Genomic DNA, 14614 nt, shown 5'->3' on the forward strand with positions numbered 1-14614 from the left:
GGCTCGCGAGTCAACCCTGTTCTAATCCATGTGGAAATAATGGACAAATTTGCATTTTTAATTATTTTTATTTGCACCTATGCAGTTGTCCTTCTCATCACAATACATATTTAACCTGTGGCAGACACAGATTATAAAACGATTCGTCCGCAAAGTTCTTAACGTTATGCCATTTTACCCAATGGCAAGCTTCTAACTGTTGGATGCTTTTTACTCTGCCGATAAAATGCGGATCGACAATCAATAAGTAGGTATTGTTTAAGCCTTCGTGAACTCCCGTTATGCATTTGCTAGAACAGTCTCTGTCCCCACCCATCATAATAGGGCTGGAAAATTCCTCGAAGTGCCTTTTGATAGTGGGTATTTGGCCCAATAATGAATTGCCACTTGGAATATGAACAATCTTACTAAGAACTTTGTACAAGTGGTTCAGCACCAGGCATACCTATGATTTATCATTAATCGGCCTTTTCACTTTTGTGTTTAGCATTCATCCCTTTCTTAAACTGTGCAATACACATCAAGTAGATTTTTGGGAACAGGTGAACTCCTTTATACGCGATATTTAGTAGTTTGAATTTGCAAAATTACAGAAACAACAGCTAATTGCACGAAACAGTTTTACAGTCTGGGACAGCTGAAGAAAGGGGGAGTAACTTAACTACTGCTTACTTCAAAACTTCCTATCCACTCTCTTGACCCGACGAAGGACCTTTCTTTGTCCTCTAACGCGACTAATACTTCTTGTATAGTCCTCAGACTTGGGACACTCTGTTCTAAGTTTCTGTTCATTATGATCCATGAAGAAATTGTTTGCAGCGTTCTGTACCCGCAGCCCCATCCCTGTACACTCGTCAAGAGAAACAATAATTCTAATATTGCCTCCTTAACAATTAAACTTATCTGAACTTCTTTCAACTCCCCGCAACCCGAAATTGTATTCTGCTAAATTCTTTCAATAATTAAAATCATAGTAGCCTAACTATATTATTTGAAGATTTCAACTATATAGCTGTTGAGAGATTCATATCGAATAATACGTGTGTATATAGGTATGTGCGTATGAATGCATATGCATACAGACCTTGTCGTTGAAGCCATCGCAACCGTAATGCCAATATTCGTAATCTCCTCTAATCAAGAAACTTTCTCCAGGTTCGGGTGGAAGAATGCCTCGATGAACGTTTCTCAACAAATCTCTCGTATAATCGACGGTCATCTGAAACGTTTACGAAATCGTTTAATGTTATTTAAACATACTTACGTACGTAAGGCATAAGGAGACGTTTCCGTCTGCCTTCTTTTACGCGCGTAACAACTTACCGCTATCCCGCGATTCACCTACTATACCACAATCGATCCGGAAAAGAGAACAATCAAACTGACAACGCGCAACCGTTTAAAATTCGCTTCCCACAAATTATAAAAAAATTGGATTCGCGACGAAGGAGCTCAACAGCAGGACTGTTCGACTGGCGCTAATTTTAAAAAGGTAAGATTACTCGAACGTGGTGGCCGGGAATCTCGGTGGCCATCTACCGGTGATTCCTATCAACTATATCAACTAACTTCGTTAAAAAACTTTTTCATTTATTTACCTTCTCCGATTCTGAGAACACTGTAACTAAGTCTAACTCATTATGCAACCATCTTGATCAACAACACAGTTATAATTAGTTTCTTTATCACATATATGTACATACTATGTATTGCTGAAACAGGGCATCTCCGTCAACCGTGTGACTAACCCCAGCTCCGTTCCGCAAGCTGCCCACAATTTTCATTTCCTACAGATTATAGATAGTTCAATCTGCATTCATCTTTTCTTCCCATTTCCATACACTACGGAATTTTGTTAGAAACAACACTGCCGGCCAGCAGGAATAAAACAAGTGTTTTTATTGGTGATTGAGGAAATGTGCTTCGATTGGTTATCGGTATTTAGTTGTGTCTGGTAGTAATTTCACGCGTATGTGGCCTGTTAGGAAATTCACGTGTGTGCATGCACATACATACAATTCATATCTTCACGTAAGTACATACATATGTATGTGCCTTGTTAATAGTATGTATTAAGTATACGTCTTCACGTGTACACGATTTGCTGATAATTTCACGTAGGTACATATGTATATGCGCCTACAGGAGCCTTGCATGTAGAGGGGGAAGGAATGCTTATGGTTTTGGTTTTGATGCAATGTCGTGTTGGGAAGTGATATATCTTGCGTATCCATGCTGTTTAACATTCGTATGGATGGTGGTTTGTTCAACCTGCCGAATACATCCTAATACTGGTGAACCATCCGAAACACTTTTGCCAATTACAGGCCTGGATTTATTTAAGAGCTCCATAGATGGTAACTGTCTCATACATACATGTTCATTATAGTGTAGACTGTAGAATATACTCTACCGCGTTCTTTTGTACAGTTCCTATTATCGTGCACTATCACCTCAATCAATACCCAGCGCAATACCTTTGTTATAAAACTCTGATCATAGCATTCGATGCCCATTTTCATAATTTTCTATTGATTTCCCAATTGATAGTATGTACATCTCCATCTGATTGTGTCGGAGCAAGAAAGCAAAAAATATACTATGTCAACTGCACGCGTATGTGTGCGGGCGCGCGCTCGTGTGTGCGTTCGCGCGCCCGCGCGCGTGACTGTGTATGAAATGGAGAACAGCAGTGAATGCAAACAGTACAATCGTAGCACATTAATCTTCTAACAAGAAATCATCAGTGTATTTTAATGTGGCTGGAAATGAATAAATTTTATATATATATATATATATATATATAACAGAATATTATCATTGTTTGCGCATAGCTTTGCAATATGAAGTCTGTCCATTAAGTGTTGCATTTGTAATGAAAGTGTATGTAATAAGCTTCCTTAGTTTTGTACAAGATCATGCATTATAAATCAACGGCGTAAATGTTTCATTTGAAAGGACAGATATTCATTTGTAACATACAAGTTTTACTTCCATTTATGCGAGCACTAATTGTCCTATTCTTTATTTTTACGTTTCAGCCAACATATACATAAGTAAACACGTGCAATGAGTAAAAATGACATCTGTAGAGGCTCAAGAAAGGCTGGAAAATTCTCTACAGCTAGAGAGCCTGGATATATCGGACTCACGAAAGGAAACTTCACAGTTGATGGACGTTCAGAGCGAGCAAGATAATTCCATCGATGCGTCTACCGGGGACGACAGTAAAATCTTAGTTGCAGATGCAATAGATAGTATTAAAGACGTGGAGAGAGCTACAAAGTACGATGAGAGGAAGAGTGAAAACGAGCAGGAGGTGATTATTTTAGAGAACGATAACAAGGATGAATGTAACCAGAGTAAAGTGGATTGCGTAAAGGATACAGAAACGTCGGACACGCTCTCCTCTGTATTGGAAAATGGCTCCAAGATTAATAAGAGCGACAGTGCGAAAGAAACAACGATCAGGAGTGGGTCTAGTCTGAAAAGAAAGCAGCGAAACACTGTGTGAGTGCGGACAGTATCTGCTTTTAACATATTTCTCAACAAATTTCATAGCGATTTCGACACCGTTCGTTATATATCGATACATACACGCAGAACTACACACTCGCACGCACGCACGCACGCACACACGTACATGTCATTAAGGAACTTAATTAACTTTCTAGTACTCAAGAAGCAGATTCACTTTCAGAGGAACATAATCCCAGGAGTAAACGAAAGAAAAAAAGTGCGAACGATAAATTTTGCTGGCGATGCCATAAAGAGTCGGTAGAAGCGCATTGCAGCGCGTGTCCACGATCCTGGCACCGCAGGTGCATAGGGATGCCGCGAGCGCCTATCCAAAATTGGATATGCGGAGATTGCGCAGCTATTTTGCGAGCAGAGAATGCAGAGACACGGTCTACCGCTATGGCTCAATTGTCGGTTGATCAATTGTGTTTATTATTGAAGCATGTAGTCGAGAGAATGAGAGAGTACCCTGGCGTACGTACTGTGCCATACTTCTATTTACATCTCCGTTGTCGCGTCCCATGAAATTTCAGAACTTTTCTGTCACAGTCCGAGCCATTCTGGAAACCAGTTGAACTCTCCGAAGCTCCGAATTATCTACACTACGTGGTGAAACCAATGGATCTGAGCCTACTGGAGTCGAACGTGCGGGCTAAATTGTACGGCAGTACGGACGCGTTCATGGCCGATGCCAAATGGATACAGCACAATTGCATTGTGTTTAACACGTGTACGTAATGTATTCTATCGTACGTTAAGTTAATTTAATAGGAGCTGGGATTAAATAATTTCTACAGTTTCATTTAAATTATTCAGGCGGTGGTGTGTACACCGATACATCTAAATTAACGAATGCTGCGAAACAGATAATTAAGTTGGCGCGCCAAGAAGTGTCAGAGATCGAAGCTTGCCCGGATTGTTATGCTCATGGGAGGAACTTACCGAGACCGCAACCATCGTGGTTCATCGAACCCTGCCACCGTCCTCATCCACTCGTGTGGGCCAAGCTGAAAGGTTTCCCGTTCTGGCCAGCCAAAGCTATGCCGCGAATAAACTCCCAAGGTTTCGTAGACGTGCGTTTCTTTGGCGAGCACGATCGTGCATGGGTACCGCCACGAGACCTGTACTTGTACTCCGAAGAGCCACCGGTTCCACTGCCACGTAAAAGGAAATTGGATATGGAAGAATGCGTCAGAGAGATTACACGACATTGCCGAAAGCTTGAGCTTGTATTTGGTCAGTTTAAATTCGCGCCCCCCAAAGTGCAATACAATCCGCATGATCCAACGCAAATAAAATTAATGCTACCGAATTACGATCCTCTATGTTCCAATGGCTGTGCATCTTCGCAATTTCCCAACCCCAAGAAGAAGCCATTTGTCAAGAAACGGCTGCACGTCAAAGCCAAGTCACAAAGTGATTCGGAGAGAGCGGATAATTCTGACAACGAAAGCAAGTCGTTCACCGATCTTGATACGAGTACCGAGCAAAGCAAAGTCGAGGAGGATCTACAGGTGAACCCGCAAGTAGATGAACCCGAAAACCCCAGTCAAAACCAACTCCAGTTGCTCTCGATTACTCGCGAACGGGACGCGCATTCCGATCCTCCTCCGAAGTCGAACGCCGAATCGACGGCAGGGGAGCGTACTTCTAAGGGGGGCACAAAATCCGACAAACACCTTGCGAACGCAAAGCTGACCAAGAAAGAGGACGCGAAACCCGGCACTAGCAAAAGTACCGACGCAAACAGTACGGCCGAAAGTGATACAGCTAAGGACGATCCAGTCGAATCAAACGTCACACTACTAGAACAGAATAATAATTCCGAGAAAGTAGTCGATGACGGAAAATCTATGGAGAAGTTGCGAAAACAAGCGGCAACGTCTCTGGGCAAGCATTCGACGGTGAGCGACGGTCCAATGACGGTAATGCCGAAAAACGAATCGTCTCTTTTGAGAATTAACGTTAATAAAGGAGACGCTGCCAATCAAAATTTGCCAAGCCCGCTGAGAAGTAGCTCGAAGGGTACTAAAACCGCGGGAAAGGTTTATAAGCCAAAAACTAGAATGGTTGATAAAGTGAATGCAGAGAAAGCTTTGAGGTCCATCGTGAACAATCAAACTCAGAAATCGTTAAAGGCGGAACCGACCATTTCGGTTATACAGGCCAGCTCAGCATCGCTGAAGGATACTTCAAACAATTCCAACGATAGTAAGGCAATATCGTCGCCCAGTTCGATGTCCGGTAGCAAAACGCAAGCCGATATCCTGGACGCTTCGACGTTGAAAAAATCTCCCATCGATCAGTCTGTTGCGTTATTTTTTGTCGTAAACAATGGTACATCCGACTCAATTAAGAAACCCATTGAGAGTTTGTCGGCAGTGGAGAAGGTCGGGAAAATTGAGAAAACTGAGTGCACCGAGAGCGCCGAGAAAATTGGGAAAGAGAAAGAAAAGGGTGGTGGCGTTCCAGAGACCCAACAGCCTCCGGGAGACACAACGCATCAAAAAAAAGAAAGCAAAGCCAGAAAATCGTTCCCTAATAAGGCTCGCACTTGCCCGCCACTTGCTGTTGTTTCGCATTCATCGGCTAGTCTATTGTCGAATTCGGCTGAATCTATGATCTACATCCCTGCTCAACAGAATTCTATTGAATATCAGATGCTCCCACCAGAAGCTGGCCCTCTCAGTGCTCGTTTATATCACGGCGCGCAAGATTTGGCCAGAAAAATGGCCCAACTAATGGAAGAGGCGTATAAAGAAGTAGCTCAAGAGAATCAGATTTGCGAATACGCTACGTCGGATAATCATCAAGCAACAGTTCACTTTCTACGGTTACAAATAGAACGTATGAGATGGCAACATCAACAACAAATAGCCGAATTGAAGCACAACACTGGTACGTCCCCTTTTCAACCATATTGCAGCGCAGTGATGAGCAACCTGTGGCCCGTAGTGGCCAGAAGTGGAAACCTAATACTCTACGCGGCCGCAATATTAAATACTTAAATACACTAATCGAAGGATTTTAATTTGCGGGGTGAATTTGTTATTTCTAACATACCTAGATTTACGATTGAAAGAATTCCGGGCTGCAGGTCAGTGGCTGGAAGACGAAATGCGGCCCGCGGGTTGCTCATCGCTGCTGTAGTGTGCGTATACTATTTTCCCCTGCTAAAAACCTTAAAAATCTGCTGAATATTCATTTCGTACCATTACAAAGTGCAGGCATTTCTAGATGTTCTGAATTGCAGATCGGATATTAAGAGAGATGAAGGCAAGCCTAGAGGCTGAACGGTTGCGTGCTATCGAAGAGACTCGTAGAGAAGCCGAAGAAGAGAAACTACGATCTATCGAACAAATTAAACGTAAACAATGGTGTGCGATGTGCGGTCGAGAGGCATTGTTCTATTGTTGCTGGAACACGGCATATTGCGACTATCCATGCCAACAGTCACACTGGCCGATGCATATGAGAACCTGCGCTCAAAAACCTTCGTTTACTATCGTAACCAGCTCTGCTGCGAATTCGAATCAGCAGCAGGTGATGCCCAGACTTATGATAAATACACAGCATGCGAGCGCAAACGTATGGAGGGCCTAGACCGCATCGGTGTAAGTCTCTGAAATCGAAGCCACAAGTTAAACGAATGATCAATACTTAGCCCCTAACCTAACACGGGAATCGAGCGAAATGTTAAACAGCGGGTTTAATGAAATTTTGTAGTTACACACATAGAATACCGGAAAGTATTAGGCTCACCCTCCATGCCGGGCGAAACGCTGGTCCGATACGTTGTTCACTTCTCTGTCTAAATACGAAGTTTCATTGAAATCTGTGCGTAACTTTACATGCGATTCCCCCATAAGTTTTGATAATAACGTTAGATTTTTATTCCACCGCTGTTCGCGTCCTGTGTTTACATGTAAGTGTTATAATTAAAACATTAAAAAGGTGTGTGTGTGCGTGTGTGCGCGTGTGTATGCGCGCGTGGGTCACCGCGCGCACTCACACACGCACGCACTCGTTACACGGCATTTTTTGTAATGTAAAAATACAAACTATAAGAAATAAAGAATATTTATTCAAGGAGTACTGTCCACTCCTGCACGTACGCAGTAAATAAGGAAACTTTACTTTGCGCATTTTATACGCAGCATGCATGCACTCACGCAAGCTCGTACACACATACACACACATATATGTATGTACATCATCAATAGCGAGCGTTACTTTAGCCAGTCCTATAATCGCATTAAATTAAAACTAGAAATTGGAGACCTATATCCGCGATTCAACTTACACTGAGCGTGCCTTTGGTCCCTTCATACCTTCGTCGAGTCTCATCATTACAATAATCCAGTGAAAGAAGCATTTAAGATTATGTAAGCCTGCAAGTTTCTCTTTGTCTACCCTAATACGATACTCCAAAAGTCCCTTATGTTTTTCAGAATCATAATGCCAAAGTAAACAGCTCCGTTGACAGGATATATGCATTATCGCATAATAAATTGAGCGAGATATTGGCGTCCCTGTCTTTGTCCTATTCGAAAACCGAAGATAATCAAGATCCAACATAGCTGTGAATCGCATTTTGCGCAGAAACGAGTCTTCTCACGAGCATCGTTTCAATTAACGGGCCGTGCAAAACGATTCGTGTGTATAAATCGATGCGCAAGATTGTTAATATACGCTCTACGAAGCGTCCAAGTAGACTGAAATATATGGTAGGAGTGCTTTTATAAACATTTGTATGTGGGCAATTGAGCTATGTAGTTATACATACTGTAAGTATAAATGAATATACTCGGAATAAGATTGTACGATATTAAATTTTTATACGTTGGATTGTATATTGCTAATATTACCGCGAATAACTGTTTGCCAAGTTACGTTTTGGTTAACTGGTGCGCGCCTGCGTTCGTATCTAAACACTACCGTGTAGATTCGTAACTAGCTACGAAATTTTATGTCTAACGTTACAGTTCAATGGAAGCACATAAACGTTTCATTTCAACAGAGTCTTTTCATTATTTCGCTAACCTGTTGCAGTTCACTTGCTAATTATACCTTCCTTCGCTCAGATCTCGGACGCACAGTTTTATATTCACGTGATAGAACTGATTCCTTCCCATTGATTCGCATAGAAGGCAGTATTTGTTGTGCATGGGACAAGGTAGTAAACATATTTCAGACTCTCACGTAGGGATGTTGAGACATGCATGGGATATTTTGCTCATTTACGAACATCTCTTCTCGCCAGTCTCGTTTTCATATAGATTACTTTATTATCTTGTTCCTGTAGCTACATGATTATTTAGCTTTTTTGCTTTTAATTTTCCTCATATAAAATTCAAGTTCCTTGCCTTCAAGTATGTAACCGTCCGCTCGACCACATTGCCCGGGTCTACTCGCTATACAGGCTGAAATTCAAATTTTTAACTTAAAATGAACTGTTCAATGTTTTTCTTTGAAAAGTCTCAATGTATTTCCTACTCTTTGGTATGTATTCTGATTCACTGTAAGGGGCGTCCGGAGACTTTTCTGGGGGGGGGACTTTGAGATGATAAAGAAAAATATACCCCTCTTGCTTTTTTAACCCATTTTATGCCGCTAATTTAATTAAAATTTTAAAACCGAAATTTAAAAATATTCCCTTTTTTAGTATAAATTTAATAAAGATCCCATATTTATCGTTAATTCATTCGGTTACAGAATCCGCGAAAGCACATGGGGGGGGGGGGGAGAAGAAGAGAGAAAGAGAGAAAGAGAGAGAGAATATACGAGAACGTAGAAATTTTCGATTGAAACTGATTGTGATACAAAATTTAATGCAGCAATACTGATGGCTGAATTCTATATGCAATACTGAACTGAAATAGTGTGCTACCTGTTCTAAAGGATTAACAGTATATGTATTATATTGAATTGTTAGATAAAAGATTGCCTACCAAGCACACGTCCTGTGGCAAATTGTTCCTCCAGAGCAGGTTCAACTTTAGCGAATCTCTGTCTTCCATTGTACTTAGCTTCCGCTTTCTTTGAGCGTTTCTTATTTAAAACTTCTTCCTCAGCTTCCGTCTGTACACATTTAGTTAGTTATTCAGTTATAATACTTAATCGATGACAATACTAAGAAAATAATTACTCACCAATTTAGCACCCCGTTTACGACCCAGTGGCAAAGCGTAATGGCTTTCGTACCACTGTCTGAAAGGTGTGGCATCGATAGTGACGATTGCATTCTTCACCAGAGTCTTTGTCCTTACTAATTCGTTATTCGACGCATTGTATACAACATCGATAATACGAGTCTTTCTCGTAGTACATTCAGATCCCCATGAAAAATTTCCCGTGTCCAGACGGAGAGCTCTGTATTTCTTATTGCCACCTCGTGTGCGTACCTGACTTATGCAGAAATAGAAAAAGGAATCCGTAATGGTTACAGTCGCATTGTACGCTTAACGAGGATTGTTTAATTTAGGGGTTCAATCAGTACGCTGTGAGATTTCGGTCAGCACAGTATTCAGAGTAGGTAAAGGTCGTCATCATTTCATGATCAAGAAATATTGTATTATGCTTGAAGGATAAATAAATTATTGGACCTTTGTAAGCCCTTTATATTGCGAGAACTTTGAAAGAGATAGTAAGATGCGAGGCAAGAATGGAAAACACCAAGTAACAATACCGTGTGAATACGCTGAGTTCCAAGTTTGGTGTTTGCAGCCGGACGTCCTAACTCGAACTTCCTCTTCTTACGGATGGGCTTCCTTTTACCACCAGTTGCTCGCCTCTTGTGCCAATGATCCCGTGAGATACCTGAAATGGATAAACTCCTTTTTATCTAGTACATATGAAAATCAACCGATCGGTCGGTTTTGTGCGGAAAGGAGGACTATGCGACGCGTAGCTCTTCATCTACTCGAAAGACGCATTAGAAGTTTGAAAGAACGGCAACAAGTGCATGCGATCGTGGGAAATATGTAGATACACCGAGACGGTATCACATGCTCAAGCAACGAAACATCGAAGCCGCTGACAAATCGATCTTTCAATCTTTAAGTTACATTCATCGAAATAATATAAACCTAAACTGTAGGTATAGACTCGGTTGTGAGCAACCGATAATTCTTTATTAGTTAGTTCTGAAGAGAAAGTACGGATTCAAAGCGATGAAAACAAAACTCGTATAAAATCGGATATCTTACCCATCGTGCCTAGGTGCCTAGGTCCAAAAGAAACTTGAACATACGATTTACTAGTAGGGCCTCTCTTTACTTCCGGTGCCGCTTGACGACGCGAGCGACCTCTGCTGACAAGAAAATCAAGCGCAACGCATATTCGTAAACAATTAAATAGCAAATAGAATTCTCTCATCTTTCTATCGTTTTTAATTGCACTACGTATTACTTTCTGTTAAACGATGCTTGATTGTATTTTTATTTGGAAAGCGAGTTAGGCTTATCGATCATTACACATTCACTCACCCAAGTATATCTATACAGTATAATTTAACGTTATGCGTTAAGATTTTCAATCGCTAAAACATATCTTTTCTACTTACGCCCAAATCGCCCGTGCTTTTCATTAAGCTAGGTTTCCCTGGATAAAAAGTTACTCTTTCTTTTCGACTTATAATAAGTAAATAAGTCGAGAAAACGGTTTAACATTTTTTGATATTGCGCTTCCTTTCCGAGAAAATCGACTTTGAAATTCTTGACGATGCGTCCAGTCGCGTATAAGGAAATCTACCCTAATGAAACTCTCGGGCGATTTGGGCGTAAGTGGAATTCGCCCATATGTATAAACGCGCGTTCGTGGGTTTGTGGCATTTCCGAGCCGTGGCGGCTCAACTGTTGTTTCTCGTAAGATCATTGTTTATGTTCGACTTGCAGCAGTCATTGCAGAAATTGGCAGAATTTGGCAGAAATCAGAAATTCAATATGGTGTCGTCTTTGTCGTTCAGAAGTTTCTGTCGGATATCCGCGTTTTAACGTAAAATCACCGACGAACCATTATTTAGCCTGCCGTAATTATGAAAATTCGATTAAAAACTCTGTGCAGCATCTAAAGATTCTGCTGACACGTTAGTGGGATTGCAGAGGAAACTGTGGGAACGGTGCCACCAAAACACTCTGTTCATATCTCAGCTGACGCAGAGCGAGGCAGTGAAATTCTGACGTTCGGGAGGTAGGAAAATTAAGTGAAATGGAGAGCGTCGAGGTGGAAAAGGCTGCGGATGTAAATAGATCGGAGAGCGAAGAAAGTAAGGTCGAGGAGAAGAAGCATGATTCTCTGACAGATATCGCCTCGTTGGACATTAAGTCACGACTCACTTTAAAAGCGACCGAAATATACGAAGAGCTACATGCAAATGGGATAAGTCGAGTGAACGGTATCTACGATTCACCCGAAAGAATCGCCAGCACGGCTAACCTCCCGCAATCTAAAACTATGGAAACTAGTCATTTAAGTCAACACGGTATGGGAAATTCATGTTAATCTTTAGCGTGTGGATGGTGTCTGCTTATAGTGCTTATCCACGTCTAAACATCTCTTTTGATAAATACCTCGTACATATTCGCGAGGGACATTTAACTGGAATGTAGACGATAGAGCGTATCGAAATAAACATATTGAAACATAAAACCAGTGTCGAAAGCGGTCTCTCCATATAACGTGTACAATCTAGCTTTTATACAATTAGTCATATTATTCCATATATATATATATCTACTATAAATACTGCTTATGTATAACTTATTTCTATCATATTCTTCTTGTATACATTTAGATAAAACAGACACGTTACCCTTAGAGAATAAAGGCGATGACATTCAGTACGTTAGTTACACAAGCGAATTACAAATGCCTGATATTATGAAATTGATACAAAAGGACCTAAGCGAACCGTACTCTATTTATACATATAGATATTTCATTCATAATTGGCCAAAATTGTGCTTTCTGGTATGTATTATTCTATAGAAAAATCAAGTATGTTCGTACGATGCTGGTATATATATACATATATATATACATACATACGATAATTTGTGATTCTGTATAGACGTTGATACGATAGTGTATATATATATTGTTTTTGCTGGTTGTTGCCTATGTAGAATTTAAAGGAAGAGAGGGGATCAGAGATACGGCTATAGAAAATGTGCGGATGCCGAAAGAACTTTTAGCCAGCTTTCGTCGGGTTCTTTTTCTCTTGCACGTATAGGATTTAAAGAAAACTCTTGCTTTTTGTTCGTCAAGGCGATGCATGGTGACGAGTGCGTCGGTGCCATAGTCTGCAAGTTGGATATCCACAGAAAGGTGATAAAACGAGGATACATTGCGATGTTAGCCGTCGACGTGAAATACCGAAAGCGGAAGATTGGATCGAATCTGGTGAGGAGAGCGATTCAAGCTATGGTGGAAGATAACGCGGACGAGGTGGTGTTGGAAACGGAGATAACTAATCGACCGGCGCTACGTTTATACGAGAATCTAGGCTTTGTGCGCGACAAACGATTGTTTCGGTATTACTTGAACGGCGTGGATGCTCTTCGATTAAAGCTCTGGCTCAGGTGAAATTCACTTGTACATTTGCGCCAATAAAAGATTTCAATAATTGCTGAGGAGGAGAGACAACATCTGTATTCTCTAAGGCCGAGAAATCCGTAGTAACGTTGCTGCCAAAGAGATTGTCGATTACTCTAACTGTATACGCACAAGAGATTCCTCTTCCAAGTAAAACGCAACGTTTCACGGCGATTAGTGCGTGCGTATATCATCGAATGGCGGGGAATATTTAACTTGACAGTTGAGTATTCCCTGCCAGTCTGCGCCGTTATATCGCATACATAATATGCCTATATCTATACATATGTCTGTATGTATGTCTATATGGAAGCAGAATAGATGCCGGATCAAAGCGTTGCCTAAGCGAAGCGATTCGTCATTTTAATCATCGCAATCGAACGTTAAGCATCTATTGAAAATAATCTCTTTGGCATTAACTTGTTTCGCGAACGGCTCGAAGTGGCAGCTATGGATATGAAAGCGGAAGCTGATGGAAAAAGAAAGTCGAAACAATGAAGCGTCTACTGAAAATAATCAATGTTTTTCTCATGCGTTAGGCTACACGGCTACACGAACATGCGCTCTGATACAATGAAGTACTAAACTCATAGTCGGTCAACGAACGCGATCAATGACAGTGCGACACTATAACACTATAAAATGATCCCCTAATCAGTGCGTTTAAGTTAGCTTGACTCTCGGCCCACTGTCGCGGGAGGTGAAGGAAAATCTGTTGTCGCTTGTCGTACAAAATGTTAATCGAACGATAGGATACTTTGTCAACATTAATAGATATTATTTCTAGACGTGTACACGTACATATGCAGTAAAGAGAATGGTTGGTATGAGTTCATTGTATCGGGTATCAGGTATCGGACATCGTGTAAACATCGATTGGGCACACGATAAAATTCAGAGTCTCACGGACGCTAAAACTATTGGATCGAGTATTTTCAATCGGACATCACTGTAACATAGTAAATGGAAGCGTGTAAACTTGGATGCCTGAGTACGTAAGTGCATACATGCGTACGAATGCATGCATGTATGTACCTATGTATATTTTTTTCCTTACGTATATGTATATGGGCGCGTGCGCGATAGATGTATGCACACGTAAACATAGACCTATGTACGTGTATAAATATATATATATTTATATATATATATTTATATATATATTTATTTATTCATATATATACATATATATATATATATTAAATATATATATTAATATATATATTTATATATATGTATACATGAACACAGAACTAAGGAAAGAATTATCATTTGCCAAACTATAATATTCCTAACGCAAAGCCGTATTTACTGCTGTTCGTTCATTACATGTATCTATCTTTGTATAAAATAAATGCGAGGCACAGATCGTACACGTAAATATTAAAAAGTGTAAAAATGTTAATAAAAATGCATAAATGTTTTCAGACTCGGCTATTTCTATCTCACACATAGAATGTCACGCGAAAGAGCACGCGCGCACATAGGTACATAGTATACA

General features: G+C 40.7%; 4 protein-coding genes across 9 annotated transcripts; 2 read left to right on the forward strand and 2 right to left on the reverse strand.

The window, feature by feature from the left end:
* Positions 1-26: 26 nt before the first annotated feature.
* On the reverse strand, positions 27-1844 carry Ufsp1 (UFM1 specific peptidase 1). Of its 2 annotated transcripts, XM_076826752.1 has the most exons (5): positions 1599-1740; positions 1324-1478; positions 1085-1219; positions 673-843; positions 27-445 (listed from the first exon to the last, which is right to left on the reverse strand). In XM_076826752.1, the coding sequence occupies exons 3-5, from the start codon at positions 1217-1219 to the stop codon at positions 98-100; spliced, it is 654 nt and encodes a 217-aa protein (XP_076682867.1). In that variant the 5' UTR covers positions 1324-1478; positions 1599-1740; the 3' UTR covers positions 27-97. The 2 variants fall into 2 exon arrangements, with proteins under 2 accessions (XP_076682867.1, XP_076682866.1); XM_076826751.1 differs by lacking the exon at positions 1324-1478 and having other exon boundaries at positions 1704-1844.
* Positions 1845-1917: 73 nt separating this feature from the next.
* Zmynd8 (Zinc finger MYND-type containing 8) lies at positions 1918-8536 on the forward strand. Of its 5 annotated transcripts, none has more exons than XM_076826735.1 (7): positions 1918-2031; positions 3042-3510; positions 3675-3993; positions 4069-4249; positions 4336-6417; positions 6773-7062; positions 7971-8536. In XM_076826735.1, exons 2-7 carry the CDS (start codon positions 3080-3082, stop codon positions 8097-8099), a joined length of 3432 nt encoding a protein of 1143 aa, XP_076682850.1. In that variant the 5' UTR covers positions 1918-2031; positions 3042-3079; the 3' UTR covers positions 8100-8536. The 5 variants fall into 5 exon arrangements, with proteins under 5 accessions (XP_076682850.1, XP_076682848.1, XP_076682851.1 ...); XM_076826733.1 differs by lacking the exon at positions 1918-2031 and adding an exon at positions 2167-2357; XM_076826736.1 differs by lacking the exon at positions 1918-2031 and adding an exon at positions 2215-2357 and having other exon boundaries at positions 6773-7133; positions 7971-8112.
* A 246-nt stretch (positions 8537-8782) lies between these two features.
* Rps8 (ribosomal protein S8) lies at positions 8783-10828 on the reverse strand. Its single transcript, XM_076826758.1, has 5 exons — positions 10728-10828; positions 10208-10338; positions 9672-9923; positions 9471-9600; positions 8783-8942 (listed from the first exon to the last, which is right to left on the reverse strand). Exons 1-5 carry the CDS (start codon positions 10729-10731, stop codon positions 8833-8835), a joined length of 627 nt encoding a protein of 208 aa, XP_076682873.1. The 5' UTR covers positions 10732-10828; the 3' UTR covers positions 8783-8832.
* Positions 10829-11333: 505 nt separating this feature from the next.
* On the forward strand, positions 11334-14540 carry LOC143376429 (N-alpha-acetyltransferase 30). The gene is made up of 3 exons (XM_076826750.1): positions 11334-12001; positions 12314-12489; positions 12787-14540. Exons 1-3 carry the CDS (start codon positions 11728-11730, stop codon positions 13102-13104), a joined length of 768 nt encoding a protein of 255 aa, XP_076682865.1. The 5' UTR covers positions 11334-11727; the 3' UTR covers positions 13105-14540.
* The last annotated feature ends 74 nt before the right edge of the window (positions 14541-14614 follow it).

This window comes from Andrena cerasifolii, chromosome 14 (genome assembly GCF_050908995.1).
Source record: "Andrena cerasifolii isolate SP2316 chromosome 14, iyAndCera1_principal, whole genome shotgun sequence".
NCBI lineage: Eukaryota > Metazoa > Arthropoda > Insecta > Hymenoptera > Andrenidae > Andrena > Andrena cerasifolii.